The 16,857-nt window shown below is 38.0% G+C and overlaps 1 protein-coding gene across 6 annotated transcripts in view; it reads right to left on the bottom strand.

Annotated features, from left to right (window-relative positions):
* The window catches only part of plppr2a (phospholipid phosphatase related 2a), a 45,160-nt gene that overhangs the window by 12,300 nt on the left and 16,003 nt on the right, over positions 1-16,857 (bottom strand). For 3 of the 6 annotated variants that reach the window (XR_013196862.1, XR_013196861.1, XM_077213652.1), the window contains exon 1: positions 12,123-12,462. Coding sequence is in view for 4 of the 6 variants with exons in the window: in XM_077213652.1 (XP_077069767.1) it covers positions 12,123-12,326 (204 nt within the window). In the remaining 2 variants the exon portion in view is untranslated. Of the gene's footprint in view, positions 1-12,122; positions 12,463-16,857 lie in introns of those variants that run through there. The other 3 variants (XM_077213653.1, XM_077213650.1, XM_077213651.1) reach the window with 1 other exon arrangement.

Here is a 16,857-nt window from a genome sequence, read left to right as displayed (position 1 = left end):
TTTTAAAAACCTTTACTTGTGTACAAGAATTCTGCCTTGTGATGCATCCTGAATCATAATCACAGCGTGTTTGTCTGCTGGCCATAGGAGATCTGGCCCCCGACTGAACCTGCTTTCTCCCAAGCTTTTTTATTTTTCTCCATTCTGTCTCTGATCACTCTGTCACTGTCGCCTCTGGCTTGCTTAGTTGGAGACACTTAATATTCAACAATATTACTGATCTGACTTTACTGACGCTGCTGTGAGAACTGGACTGAGCTGGACAATGACAACACTGTTTTCTCCAAAGCTGCTTTATAGATGAAATGAACTCATTGAATAATTGATGATCTTCAAAACAGAACTGAATAAACGCTGAACAACAATCGAAATGCGTCATTTTCCTGTTTATAACTGTAAAGATGCTTTGAAACACTGAACGAAACATCAACCATACTGGTAGACGAGCACTTCCCTGGTGGCAGAAGAACAGGAGACCATACACACAGACATCAAATCCATGAGCTTAAACTGGAAGAGACAGACAGATACGTCAGGGATGAGGCAGTGAGGGACAGGGACACAGCGTTCACCTCACACATTTCCCAGTTTAGCACCTGAGCGATGACACAGACTGACATCACAGTGAGGAAATGACCAACACACTCAGTCCATGTGACTCATGCAGCAAGAGAAAGTTTGGAGGGCTTGGAACGATAAGGGTGACCGATTTTAATTTTTGGGTGAACTGCTCTTAAAATCCGACTGTGATGTGCATCTAATATAGTTTGTTGTAGGGCGGGGCGATATGGCCAAAAAATCATATCTCTGTATTTTTTGGTTAAATGGCGATATACGATATATATCTCGGTACTTTCTACGTTTTTCTATTTGGATAAAGAAAATGTATTTATTTTAAAAAAAATGTTATTTCACATCCTGCTCAATGATATCCAAACAATATTGATAGTGAAGGATATGGAAACAAGGAATGTAATGTAGGCTATGCAATATATTATGTGCAAAAAGGTGGTTAAAATCACATTACATTCTAACTTTGTATCATTACAAACTAAAAACAAAAATAATTTATTTGTTTTTAAAAATGACTAAAGGCCAAACTAAAAATGAAAATAAAAACATATTATAAAAGCACAAACTAATTATATTAGCCTGCATTTGATGACCCCATAATAATGGTCACTTTCATAAAAATATACTTGTAGGTTTAAAATTCCACATATGGCACATTTACTGTCTCCAACAACAAATATTTGAGTAATATGTATTTTAGTCAGAATTATTGCGCTACTGTTCTATTGTGCTCGTCTGTTTGGCGCGCATGCGCGCGGCGGCGCTCATTCACGGAAGCTTGAATTTTTGCGGAGATTCATTTGCAGAAGCTCGTCCTCTCTTGGCAGTGAAATGGACATATTTGTTTGATTTGTTTGAATATTTACGGATGGAGAATATACCTGTGAAATGTAAGTTAAGCACTGAGGAAAGCACCACGTCTCAAACCCATTAAACAGCGCCAGTATTTATCTTTCAGTCACTAACAGTAGGCTATCTGTCCGAGCATCTGACAGGGCAAGCTGCTTTAAACTTGTTAACTATCTTACCAGTTATTTTGAAGCGCTTAATAAGCTTGTGTCATGTTTAGGACAAATTGTACTGTTCTTTCACTGCAGGAGCTCACACTGCGTACTCCACTATTTTTCAGATGTGCTCGTATCAAACTACTGTATCGATATCAACGGTATTGCCTCATTTCCATATCGTGGGGAAAAAATATCGATATATTGTACAAACTCGATATACCGCCCAGCCCTAGTGTGTTGGTGAGAGAGTGAACATCAGTTGAAGTGTGAATAACGCAGCATTATATGAGATAAAGCAGAGCTTCTAGATCCTTCTATCAGCTTTGAAAGCCTGTCATGAGCGATTAGGCTTGTGGCTCATGCTTCTCATATTAATGTATATTATAAAGCAGATCTCAACACCACAACGGCTCCCAACTGAGGCCAGGAAAGTGTCACCCGCAGGATATGATGTCTAATTCCCACCATATAATCACTTTATACCGTAGTAAATTATATTAGATCACAGCACAGAATAGAAAATCCTCAAAAACAATTAAAATGGATAGCTTAAAGATTTATATTTAGTTAACATTCATGAAGTCAACATGACATTAAAATGAACCCCATTTTTGTTTATACAAGTTTCTGTTGTATTCTCTACTGAATATCCTATTTATGGACGAAAACAATACATCATATTACAGTACTACAATGGGTTGTGAATGTCAAAGACATCCGGATGTTTATTATTTAGGTTAATCGGATGAAATTGGGAAGTGATTCCACAACACTAACATATAAACTAAAATTCAAAAGTTTTGATTTTTTTTTAATGTTTTTGAAAGATCAGTAATATTTATAAAACAATAAAAAAAAAACGTTTTTCTTCTGTGTGAATATATGTTAAAATGTAATTTATTCCTGTGATCAAAGCTGTATTTTCAGCATTATCACTTCAGTCTTCAGTGTCACATAATCCTTCAGAAATCATTCCAATATGATTTGATTCTCAAGAAACATATCTCATTGTTATCAATGTTGAAATCAGTTGTGCTGCGTCATATTTTTGTGGAAACCATGATACATTTTGTTTCAGATTTCTTTGAGGAATATAATTAACCAATGAAACGCATTAATCAAAAATTTAAGATAATATTGAAAAATATTTAAGTAACAATATAAGTGTCTTTCTTTACTGTCACTTTTGATTAACTCAAAGCATCCTTGCTCAAAAAAAGGCTTAATTTCTTTTAAAAAAATCTTACTGCTGCTCCCCGTTTCATCTTCGCTCTTATTGTGACGCAAAACAGACCATAAACGTACTCTTCCCTGAGGCTACGAGTGGACATTCCTGCCACGACAGAGAGGTGCACAGTTCAGACATATGTTGAAATGCCAGTGCATACACCCCTCGAGTAGCCAGTGCCATCTGCTCCAGTTCCTCAGGTGGCATCAGTTCACCCTCCACACGCTCCCTCCCTCTGCCCGTCAAACACTTATATTTAGGCTGTTTGGATGCAGTTTACATCTTGAACCCGGCTGAAACATAAAACAGCGATTTTATGTTGCTGATAAATTGAAACAGAAGTTGCGATAGTTTTTTCTTGTCTATTGCGGCGTATATTCGAGTGAAATGGCTTCTCAAACAATAACAAATGTAGGGCTGGGCTTGATTTTGTCCAGTGGGAATTGATTGGATGGTTGTGGTTTGCTATTGGTGGATCTCATGTGAGTGACAGGTTGCCCCGCCCTCACGCCAGTAAACACATCATCAGAGACGAGAATAGATGTTAGAGGGAGGTGAAGTTATTTTTAATAAAGATTACAAGGGCACATATAGTAATCTAATATTTATAATAAATACCGCATACTCTGAATTGTCAACATTGATTTCATGGAGATTTTAATGTGCGGCGTCCAGTCCTAACAATCTTGACCTGTCTAATGCCCCAGCAGAGCCCAAAGATCCTCAAAATATGTATACCTCATAAATGAAAGCACAATACTGGAAAATTACCTGATAAAACGGTTTAGGGAAGTATTATGGCCAACCAAGCAACTAAAAGGGTTTTAATAGACTAAATTTGATCATTTTGATCTTTTTTGAGCTTTAAAAGAGACTTTAAACATAGCGCACAAGTCATATGTAACACTTTTGTTGTGGTTTCATGCCACTTTTGTCATTTTTGAAGCTCGTGATAACTGAATATGTTAATTTTATGTGAAATACAACAGCATGAACTTTTCCCTACACATTTCCTTCAGAGCTAAACGGAAGACAGAAGTCACAATAACAACAGTAACGATCTGATCATGAGTTTAAATCATGGGTAGATTACAGTCTGCTATCAAATTTTCAGAAAACACGGGTTACTTACAACACCTACAGCTTTTGAGAATAACTTTTAGAGCAGCACATAATTAATTAATAACAGCTTCTTTTTGACATTCTTTCAGCATTAGATTTTGGCTCTTTTGATCATAGAGAGCATTTATCTCTGGCTTTCTTTCATCAGTCTCTATCACTCATGCTAACAGTCTCTTGTTCTCACATTTCCCTCAAATTAATCATCACTGTGAACACTCTTTTATTCACCTTTTTTTAATGATTTGATGTATTATATACTCTTCTACAGGCTAGAATTGGCTAGAGAATGTGCAGAACCCTTTGATAAAAATGATAACCTTTTTATGCCTGAAAAAAACTTACTTTGACTATTTTTATTATTATTACTGTAATAATAATTTTAGCTGAAGAACATCTGGTTATGTGAAATCAAGGTAATTTCTGTTTGACTGTGTAAAAAGGACTTCCCTGATTGTGAAATATAATATTTAATATGTCACTACATCAGATGTTTTCATCAGAAGATGGTGAAGATGTAAATGCTGCTAGTTTGATATTGCTGAAACCAGCTGCACTTCAGACCTGAGCGATGTTGGATATATTGTATTTTCCCCAAATACCTTTGTTTGTTTTATTTTTCCTCTACCCTGTGATGTAACATGTTCTTGTAAGACCAAACCATATTAAATGTTAATCTCACTGCCCTCAATATGAATTGCACAACATGTGTGAGTGCACTTGAATGAGAGGTTTTATTTTTTATCCTTCCTTGGGAAAGCAATTGTTATGGACTATTGAGAAATAAAAGCTTCGGGGCTCTCAGTGTCCACTTTTCACAGGAGCGTTCACATCTAACCAGGAAGCTCTATCAGACAACAAGATAATTAGAAACTGAAGGTCTGTCTGTCAAACAGTTTGTCATCAGATTTTCGAAACTTAGAATTGGAGCCAATTCTACTCCAGAAGAGAGTCACACTTGAAAAGAGATGAGGAGAGTCAGACACACACACACACACACACACACACACACACACACACACACACACACACACACACACACACACACACACACACACACACACACACACACACACACATTTAAATTCTTTATTTGAATTAAAAGATAAGCATATATCATGGCATAATTCAAATTTGACAAAAAAAAAAGTGTACAACAGCAGCCAATATCTCAGTCCATTATGCACATTAAGGGTAAAGGTGGCACCTACGCCTCCATATGTAGAGGCTACCAATTACTGCTGACACAGAGCAATATCTTGTCAGTTTTTTGGCCTTGTTCTTATGTAGTCCGCAAATCTGCAGGCCTCTTACACACAACTTGTGCACATGGCCTAAACTACCGAAAATGAGGGCAATAACTTTACAAGAATAGCCAAAGTTATTGAAGAGATTGTACCATGGTTGATATTTCAACAGTTTTGAAGCATAGCAGGTGTCCATGTAAGCATCAAAAGAGCAACCAATTTCTATTATTGTAACCGCTTTGGTGTGTTCATTAATTACAACTATGTCAGGTGTATTTGGAAAGTGATTTATAGCAGTTTCCAATGTAGTGCACTGTTCGTGTGGAGGTGAGAACCAGTCTATCTTGATCTTTTCGTTAAAATGGATTGTGGTGAAATTGACATTGTCTCTGAGCTCCTTCACTAAGAGTGCAACAATACGGTCGTGGCGCGCGATGTACAGTCCTTTGTAGGCAGGGCAGCCATTAAGGATGTGCGCGATCGTCTCTCTTTGCCGGCTGTGGTGTTGCAGGCAAAACGGTTCGTGTGCAGATGGAAACCATGTTGCTAAGTTGAACTTTGTTGGTAGTACCTGAAGACGTGCTTTAATTGTAAATCTGTGGATGTCATCTTGTAGGGCTGTGTTTTTCAGAACTGTGTGTGACACGTTATGGTCAGCACAGGGCAGGCAGGCCAGTTGTCCTTGTAGGCGTAGGCCTGTCCAGTGTTGTATCATACGCAAATGGAAATGATCGATTATTGTCCTTCTAGTATTTTGAGTGTCAAGGAGTTGAATGTTGTCGCTAGTTATGATGGTTCCTTCTGCCGTGATGGTTGAGTCCGTGACAATGTTCTTATTAACTTCCACAGACTGTCCTGCTATGTTCCTCCAGCGCAGTTGGATGTTTGCGCGGTTGCAGAGGTCATTCAGGTCCAGCCAGTCCGAGCGCACGCCAAAGCCTGGTGTGTTGGTGTCCAATTTTCCATTGGGTTTTCTTCTAAACCCAAGGAAGCTGGCGTCATCTGATGTAGAGAGAGGAACCTTGCGTTTCCCCAGATGTAGTAGAAGTGAGGCTCGGGCGAGCTCACGCACGGCTGCGTCATCATTGTTTAACATCCTTAACAGGTTGCTTATTCTGGCGGCAACATACACCCACTCTATGTGAGGGACGCCCAGCCCTCCCTCTCTAGACCTGTGAAACAGGACATCTCTTGTCGAGTGTGTATTTAGTCCTATCCAGCGTCTTACCAGGCCTACAGTCTTATTATTCAGCTCATTTAAGGTGCATTTAGGGATATGTATGTTTGCAAAGAGATGCTGTATTTTGGAAAGGGCAATCTCTCTTATGGCCTGTAGTTTCATTGTAACAGGAAGGGGGGATGAATCCACCATGTCCAGCCTTGTGCAGTATTCACTGCTAAGTTCACGTATTTGCTCTTCCCATTCGCCCGCGATGTTGAACCGGTGTCCAAGATAGCAGTATGTTTCATGGCGGGCATACACTTTAATTTCATTGCCCATGATGGAAAAGGAGGGTTGCTTATCTTTCTTGGCTTGATACCACCTGTTTCCTCCACTGCGTCTCTCATAAAACACAGCGCACTTGGTGTTTTTCACCTCTAGTCCGGACCATCGCAAGAATTTATCAGTATGGGAGAGCATGGTTTTTATCACTTTCTCATCCCTGGATGACACCTGGACGTCATCTGCATAGGCCTGGACAGGGTTTGGCGATCTGATGTGCAAGGGGGAGCAGAGGCACAGCCACTTGAGCCACTGGTTAAGGGCTAGAATAAAGTTTACTGCACTCCATGGGCAGCCTGTCTTGATGCCAGTTCTTAGTTGGATTGGGCTAGTCAGTTGGTCTCCACAGATCACCTGGATAAAGGAGTTTCTGTAGATATCCTTAATCATATTGATATAAGGTTTGGGTAGGTTAATTTCGTCTAAGGCTTTAATCATAACGCCATGCGGCAATGAGCCGAATGCATCACGGAAGTCTAGAAAGACTGCATAAAACTTGGTGGATTCATGCTTAAAATCATCGATTGCTGTTTTCAAGCAGAAAACGTGCTCATTCATGCCTTGACGATTAATATAGGCTTTTTGTTTTTCCGACAATATGTTCGTTTCGCAGAGCCATGGCAGGATGCGATTCAGAATACATTTCATAAGAACTTTGTAAATTGTAGGGAGTAAAGAGATATCTCTCCATGTTGCTGGGTTATCAGGTATATTGTCTTTTTTCGGAATTCTGTGAATAAGGGCTCCTTTCCACGAATTTGGTATTTTCTCGTTGGCCAGACAGACATTAAATATTTGCGTTAGTGCGATACATGTCCATTGTTTTGTGTATTTAAGTGTTTCATACGTAACGCCATCGGATCCACACGCCTTGTTGTTCGGTAGGCTTTCAATCACCCTTAAAACCTCCTGAGATGTAAACAGCGAGGTATTCGGTGTTTCGGTAGGGGGATTTAACACTAGCGCATCTAGCCAGGGGGGCGTGGCAAGACGTTCACCGGTGGCGTCTACTTGGTTTTTATCGCAATAATAGTTATAAACTCGCTCTATATCATTCGTGCCTGACAGGGGTTCTATGAAAGTGCTATTATTAAGAATGACTCTAATAGCTTTAGTCTTGTTGTTATTCCAGAGATAAGCAATTTCATCGCGGCTCACCTTTCTGAGGGGTCTTTTCTGCTGCGTCCTCGCTGTTCTGCTGAGCGCTGGTTGAATGACCTCGCGCATAAAACGTAATTGTTTCTCTATCCATTCTGTCAGAGCCTCCGATGTTCTGTCTGTTGGAGGCTTGTTAGTGTTCGGGAGTTTGTTGAAAATCCTCACTGTGTATTTGAGAAAAGGTATTCCGTAAGGTCTGCCGTTTCGATGATGCGCAGAAAACGTGCCATTTTTATGATATATTCCATTTAGGATCGCCATGACTTTATTCCACTGTGTCGGATCTGTTCCAGTAAATGTTATCCTCCGTCTATCGTCGATCAGCTTCGTGTCCAGGATTTTTCGGAAAGCTCTTTCTTCTGCTTCAAACCGCAACCATTCCTCATCGGAAAGACGCTGGATGTAGCCGCCGAACTCTCTCGGGTTGTCTATTCCTTCTACCAGGTGAGACGCCGGGTCGTAGGTGCGCCATTGTTGTATGTAAATTTTGCCAGACTTGCGGGCTTCTTTCAAGGTCCCCTTCAGAGTTGTTATTAAGCACATTATGTAGAGTATCCTTAGCTGCATATTAAACATCTTTCTTTTTCTGCGTTTTCGGCGGCAGTTACACACACACACACACACACACACACACACACACACACACACACACAGAGCTTGATGGGATTTGTGGCTGTACATTGAGTTACATTTCAGCCTCAGTGGTTAGAGCTTGAAGTCTCAGCGAGAATGTACAACAGGTGACAGAAAACACTCCATCAAATTCAGTGACACAGGAAGCCTATATAGTTTTTATCTTCAGATTTTTATGCCACACATTTTATTTTATCTTAGTGATGCTTTCTTGCTTTTTTGTTTGAATCTTGGGTATTTCCTTGTTGCAATTAACAACAATAATAATAATAACTATTATTATTATTATTAATAGCTGCTGCTGTTGATTATTATTGCTGCTGCAGAGCAAGTATGGACTTGCTATTGCTAATAGATACACAGAGACACTGCTGTGAACATGTAAGATATGCTGATAAATACATAAATCCCATAGCAGATCTAGGCAGGTGGAGCTGGGGAGGTGGAGGGGTTCAGATGAACTCTGATAGTTTACAGCAAACAATGAACCAGACTATATAAATGTGTTGAGCAAGCAATCTCATTGGCTGCAGGATCAGCAGAAGCCAATCAGCTTGTGCCATTGGATGTAAAGGACCGATCAGCCTGCGTCCTCTAGAGTTTCATGACTGAACTAGATAATAATAATAGTAAATGCTACAAGAAAATAACCACTGATAAAGAGATGTAAATAATATTGTTTGAGTGAGACCATTCCAACAGATCTAAAATGAAGCGCTGATGTCTGTTTGTGTCGTCTGTGATGAAGAGGACATGTCTTTAAAGATGCGTCTGATGATGGATGAGTTTACTGAAAGAGTTGGAGACTGATCTGGATGTCTCGTATCCCTCTGGCGCTGTACGAAAGCTCTCTGAAATTATTGAATATGACTTTAGAGAGCTCAGGCCAACATGCTGGCATGTACACCATTCAAACAGGTGATGTCTGTGTTTGATGGTGATGACTGATGTCATGTCACCCATGGGCAGTGGTGTGTGTTTTCTGATGAACACTTCATTTCATCGGTTGTGGGCCATACGAGTCAAGGCGCTGTAAGTGATTTCTGCCGCACCAAATGAAGCCGCAAACACTCAAACACTCCCTCGACTGCTGTTGTTCAACTTGGCAAGAATTAAAGACAGTATAGAACAAATGCTATTATACCAAATAAAAGCTGTTCTTTTGAACTTTCTATTCATCAAAGAATCCGAAAAAAAATTGTACACAACTGTTTTCAACATTGATAATAATATTGAATGCTTTTTGAGCATCAAATCCGCATATTAGAATGATTTCTGAAGGATCATGTGACACTGAAGTCTGGAGTAATGATGCTGAAAACTCAGCTTTGCTCATATTTTAATAAATGAATAAATTACATTTTAAAACATATTCAAATATAAAACAGTTATTTTAAATTGTCATAATATTGAAAAATTTTACTGTTTTTTTTGTTGCTGTATTTTTAATCAAATAAATGCAGCCTTTGTGAGAAGAAGAGACTTCTTTTAAAAAGATTAAAAATCTTACCGATCCATAACTTTTCTTTTGTCAAAGTAGCCGGAGCAACTTTTCTCTATTTCCGGATATGACGAGACACTCACGGGCGAATGACGCATGTACGTATTTCCTGTGAAACCCGTCCTGTCTGAAATATAAATACTTATATTATAATAGGCTTAACAGTGAATCAGGATGAGTGAATTTTGGAAGAAAGTACTTTCTATGCATCAATGAATCCTACAAAAAATGTATCACTGTTTCCACAAAAATATGAAGCAGCACAACTGTTTCAACATTGATACTAATCAGAACTGCTCAGTTTCTTAAGGATCAAATCATCATATTAGACTGATTTCTGAAGGATCATGTGACACTGAAAATCCAGTTTTTGTAATAATATTTCACAATATCACTTTTGTAGTGTATTTTATGCATGATATTTCCCCATAAAAAATCTGGGTGACCGTGTCACTCTGTTTTGGACAGAAAGTGATTGTGTCCCGATGGACAAAAGCACCAGATGTCGCACATTTCATTCCCTTTCTCATTCTCAATCAATCATTGCCTCTGCCGGCCATCATAACATCTCGAAACGAGTCTCTTGCGCGTACGTGTTTCTATCCCACTATGCCTTGCTTGATTTCTTGTACTTTCCCTTATTTATGAATCTAACAGAAGTTCTCTTCCGTTTCAAACACCTTCTCATGCGTCTCTCGGCCTCGTCTTCACTTGGCAGTACTTTATGTGTGTGTGTTCATGACAGCTCATGCCAGAACACTCGTACATGAAGCTCGTACTCCAGGCTTCGGATCGACTGCTGGCTCATACACTCGCACAGAAACACATGCCCACATGTACCACACGTGGCTCTGACAGACTCGGGAAAAGGAGGGAGGCAGATCCGTGTGGTCCCACAATCTGTTGCCTCCGCTTCACAACGTGGCAGGGAGACACCAGTAAAACCAGCACCTACAAACCATTACATCCAGTTATAGCTGCTGTCTACTGTTGGTCAGAGGTTGCTCTGGTTTATCTGATAATTCTGTTGCAGCAAACTTTGTGAAAAATAGACAGGCTTACATTTAAGCTATTTCCTTTTTTTTATCCTGGTTTTAATTTACATTTGTAGACAAAATGTAATTCTGTTGCTCCCATTACTTTAAACTCTTATTTAAATCTCGGTTAGGGATTGACTCTAAAGTTATAGGAGAGGAGGAACTGATTTTGATATTAAGTTCATTTCAAGATCTCTGAGTTCCCTTTCATTCAAGCCTTTTTACACACATTGTGCTTCTCATTAAATAAAAATAAAATGCTTTAAAAAATCTCAACGCTTTTTAAAAAATTGTAATATTGTTGTAATGACATCAATTTTAAAACTCTTATTACTAAAATATAAAAAGTCTTATTACTAAAATATGGCCAGATGTTCGCGAAATTTTCTAAATCAAATCAAAAAAAGAAAATGCGTAGTGTATTTCAACACTTTACTGCCAAATTAAAACATAATAAATGTTTAAATACAATTATTCTATAATCATAAAAAAAATGTATTTAATATTTTCATATTATTTCATATTATTTCATAATTTTTAATAATAATTTTTACAATTTAAATAATATATTATTATATCTTCAAGTAGGCAATTTCTACAATTTTGCCAATTGACGTGTGATGTCTGCGTGGGCATGTGCGAGGAGGTATGGAAATACATACATTGCCAGTCAGGCAGGACATCCTATCATTGCATTCGGACCGAATGCAATGATTGGACGAACATTGTTTTGGTCCCGAGACTGTACATGTTTTAATATTTAGACCACTTCTATTATTAATTTCTTTTAGGACGTGGAGAGAGTTTCAAATAACAAAACGTGTTATTTAAAAAAAAAAGTCCTACCGTAGGCCTACCTTTAATATCTTTATGATTTTTTTTCCCTACATTATGGTGATAAGAATTAAAAATTTTTAAATAACCTTCATTACATAATAAAGTCTGCTTTGTACATTTTTGAATTCTGGATTCTCGCTCTCACACACAACATCACATTACATGTAAATATATCCAGATAATGAAGGTGATTCATCCTTGATCACTCAAACTAAAGTTGAGTCTCACTTCTACCCACAAGCACACAGAGAAATGAAGGGAAGACAGAGGCTACTCACGATCATTGTAGGAATCGCAGCAACCAGAGAGTAGACGAGCACCGGCGGTACGTTACTGCTCTCATCCGGTCCAGGGTACGGTTTGGAGAACGTCTTATCGAAGCAGAAGAATCCCTGGATATGTACGGGAAAGGTGTCCGTGTACTCGAAGTAGTACGCCAGGAGAACGGTTCCTGCCATGATCACCAGCTGAAAATAGAACATGATCCACGCTTTACAACCAGAGATCAAGCCGCTCCGCCACAGCCTGTGAGTTAGCGCACAATCACAGAGACACACACACTCACTCCGGTGTCGTGAGACTGAGAACGTTACATGCTGTTCTACCAGGAAAGCTTCACAGAGCGAGCGAGAAGCGAGTGGAAAGCGGGGAAAGATGTGGAGAGAAACAGCGGGGAGGGACAGTGTGAATTTGAGCCTGAGCACACACAAATTGGCTCACGGTGTGTGTGTGTGTGTCCGTGTGTTGGATGTGGATGACATTTTGGATGTGTGTGAAACGCAACAAGGGTGTGAACACGCTCATTAGCGACTTTCAAAATTAGTTTGCTTTCATTCAAGCCTTTTTACACACTAGCCTGCTGTATGCTTCTCATTAAACCTTTCTAACACAAAGACAAGAGGATTTGAGTGACACGAGCAAACTACAAAATAACTAGCCTACTGATATAGGCTAGCCTGTTTTTGTGTACTGATATCTGGGCTGAACCATTTAGGGAAAACATTTGATTGCCATTTAAATGCATTATATATATATATATATATATATATATATATATATATATATATATATATATATATATATATATATATATATATATATACTAAGTCGGTTTTGTTGTGCTTGTTTGTAGGCCTGCATGATTTGGCCAACATTTTGTGATTATAATATTTTGATAGCCTATGTCTATACAATAGTAATAATAATCAATTAAAGATCTAAAAATGACTCAATAAAAAAAAGTAATATTATAATATAAAATATTGTAAAGGCTATTAGAACATTTCTCATTTTTTTATTAAAAAATATGAAAATAATATTAAAATAGTCTACTCAAACTACTATTGCAATATTTCACATTATTTTTTATTAAAAATCCTAATATAAACATGCAAATATTGTGTTTCAATGAAATGCATAATAAAATGAAAAGAAAAATTAAATTAAATATTCAAAATACTTTTGTAATATTTCACATTATTTTTATTAAATAATATGCAAATATTAAATAAATATATAATTGTATAATTAGAGTTAATATATATGTGTGTGCTAAATATTAATAGGCCTAATGTTTTAAAATATATTATAAAATAAATAAAAGGGCTTAAAAATAATGTCACAATGTAAAAAACAAATACAAATCTTACAAGCATTGTCTTTTTATATTAATTTAGAAATGAATTTAGAAAACATCTGGCCATATTTTGTAATAAGAATTTGGCAGTAAATTGATGTCACATGACAATAATATTACAGTTATATGTTTCTAAGTTATATGTGACAATATGTTTCTTTTGATTTTAGTGTTAAATGTGACGTGGCATAACTGACATTAGTGTCCAAATGCATTTTTAGGACACTGTATTTGAATACGATACGTATTTCTTATTCTCATAAATACACTTGCTTCCTGAGCATTTGAAAAGCTTGGATTATTCTTGGATTATTAACCTCAATCTCTCAACCCACACCCACGCACGCACACACACACACACACACACACACGCGCGCGCGCGCGCGGCTTGACCGCGTGCCATTCAAGAGTTCTCAATGTCTCTCGCATATAAAAAGAGAGAGAGAAAGACAAATACTGTTGCATTTGATTGCCGTGGTGAAGAATTAAACATACAGGGTCAAAATATTCAGCAGTTTTGAATCCTACGTAACCGCAACAATATAATAGTAGATTATAGCAACAACTAGAAATTTCTGTACAATGCTTTTAAAACACACTGTTCTAAAACATCTTTACAGGAAACAACGATAAAAGAGATTTAGAACTTAGATTTGGTGCTGTGCAATGCTGATGCTGTCCACTAGAGGACAGGCTGAAGCTTTGAACATGATCAGTGGCGCTTCATAAGGCTGGAATCACTATTACCATTGCTCATATTAAGAGTGAGAAATTTGAACAAATCCATAACCATAAGTATTAAACTGGCGAATAGCTATTAAAAATATGTATATTTACAAAGTGTGTGGTTTGTTTAGGAGAGATGTGCTATTAGTTTTTCAAATTATCAGACAGACTTATGATTTTGGACAATAAATTAAAATTAAATCCTGCAACCTCGAGCCATATTTACAGACCTCATTGGACTGGAGTCTTTTGACTTGAACCTGCAGAAAAACACCTAGAGCTGTTTGAGGTCAGTAAGATGTAAAAAACAAAATAAAATAAAAATTCTTTTATTCTGCAAGAATGCATTACGTAAATTGTTTTAAAAAAAACGTTCTATACATCAAAGAAACCAGATTTTTTTTCACGGTTTCCACATAAATATGAAGTAGCAGAACTTTTTTCAACATTGATAATCAGAAATGTGATCATTTTGTGATCAAATTTATCAAATCATATGAGAATGATTTCTGAAGGATCATGTGACACTGAAGACTGGAGTAATGATGCTGAAAATACACCTTTCATCACAGGAATAAATTACTTTTTACAATATATTCACATAGAAAACAGTTATTCTTCTTTAAAATATCTTACAGAGCTCAAACTGATGGATGGATGATTATCATTATTTTAGTGAACAATATTTGCACTTTCGCATATTAATTTCATGCGTTTGTGAACACATGTAGTATCTGATCATTCATTCACTCATTAGTTGGAAATATTCCACCCACATTTTAAAAATAGTATCTCATTGGAACATGCTGCTTGTATTTGGCATGAGTTAATGAAACGCTCATGAAACCCTCTGTGCCAGAATCACTCTGTGGATCCGTGTTCACTCAAAGAGTCTAATGAAAGAGCCGGGGGAGCAGGAATATCCCATATGCCAACATGTTTTTCCACAGAAATCCACTGTGCTATCATCAGCCAGTTCTGGATAGTTTAGCCTGAGATAAAAGTTCAGATTCTGAACAGGCCTGGAGACATGACTGTACCGAAATAAACCGAAATAAAGAGCCCGTGTGCTGTGGAAGACATGAGCAAAACAAGGCGGGTTAATATGTGTCACAGATGCATATGAATATTTGCTCTGTACTTCTATACACCCCTATTGTGGAACGTACAGCAAACCAGTTGAGACAGATCAATAGAGACTCTCGCCTTATTAGCACAGCTTCACAGTAAACAAAGCTGACAGGAGGAGGAGGACACGCTTCATTGTGTTTGGAGGAGAGCGGAGGAAGGGACTTCTAAAGGACAAGATTCATAAACGAATGATGACGGATGTGTTGTAATCTCGGGAAGAACGTGCTGAAGCGAGATCTGTTTGAGAAGGTACGGCTCCTCGGACGATTCTGACCTTCTGATCCAGGATTCGAGAGCCGTGTGCAGCTGGCCTGTGAAATATTACAACTGGAGGACATAAAGCCTGAACGCTGAGAAGTTATTTTACATTGCTGACGTTTAGGACTAACTATATTGGTTGTAAATGGAAACAACTGAGGATTTTTTGTTTTGTTTTATTATTTTATTAATTATCTCAATATTTATCATTTCATCCTTGTGAAATACAAAAAGATAAAAGGACTGATAGACAGACAGACAGACAGACAGACAGACAGATGGATAGACAAATAGATGGATTAGACAGACAGATAGATGGATAGACAAATAGACAGACAAACATACAGATGGACAGATAGAATGACAGAGAGATAGATGGATAGACAGATAGGCACAGACAGACAGACAGACAGACAGACAGACACACACACACATAGACCGACAGATAGACAGTATATAGATAGATAGAGAGACAGACAGATAGACAGACAGACACACACACACAGACCGACAGAGCGACAGTAGATATAGATAGATAGATAGACAGACAGACAGACAGACACACACACACACACACACAGACCGACAGATAGACAGTAGATATAGATAGATAGATAGATAGATAGATAGATAGATAGATAGATAGATAGATAGATAGATAGATAGATAGATAGACAGATAGATAGACAGACAGACAGACAGACACACACAGACCGACAGATAGACAGTAGAGATAGATAGATAGATAGATAGATAGACAGACAGACACACACACACACACACACAGACCGACAGATAGACAGTAGATATAGATAGATAGATAGATAGATAGACAGACAGACAGACAGACAGACAGACAGACAGACAGGCAGACAGGCAGACACACACACACAGACCGACAGATAGACAGTAGATATAGATAGCTAGATAGATCGACAGACAGACAGACAGACAGACACACACAGATCGACAGATAGACAGTAGATATAGATAGATAGATAGATAGACAGACAGACAGACAGACAGACAGACAGACAGACAGGCAGACACACACACACAGACCGACAGATAGACAGTAGATATAGATAGCTAGATAGATCGACAGACAGACAGACAGACACACACAGATCGACAGATAGACAGTAGATATAGATAGATAGATAGATAGATAGATAGATAGATAGACAGACAGACAGACAGATAGACAGACACACACACACACAGACAGATAGACAGACAGACACACACACACAGACCGACAG

This window comes from Siphateles boraxobius, unplaced genomic scaffold (assembly GCF_051911475.1).
Source record: "Siphateles boraxobius isolate OS27281-9 unplaced genomic scaffold, OSU_SipBor_1 66, whole genome shotgun sequence".
In the NCBI taxonomy this organism is placed as follows: Eukaryota; Metazoa; Chordata; class Actinopteri; order Cypriniformes; family Leuciscidae; genus Siphateles; species Siphateles boraxobius.
This window is presented reverse-complemented; position numbering and strand designations above follow the sequence as displayed.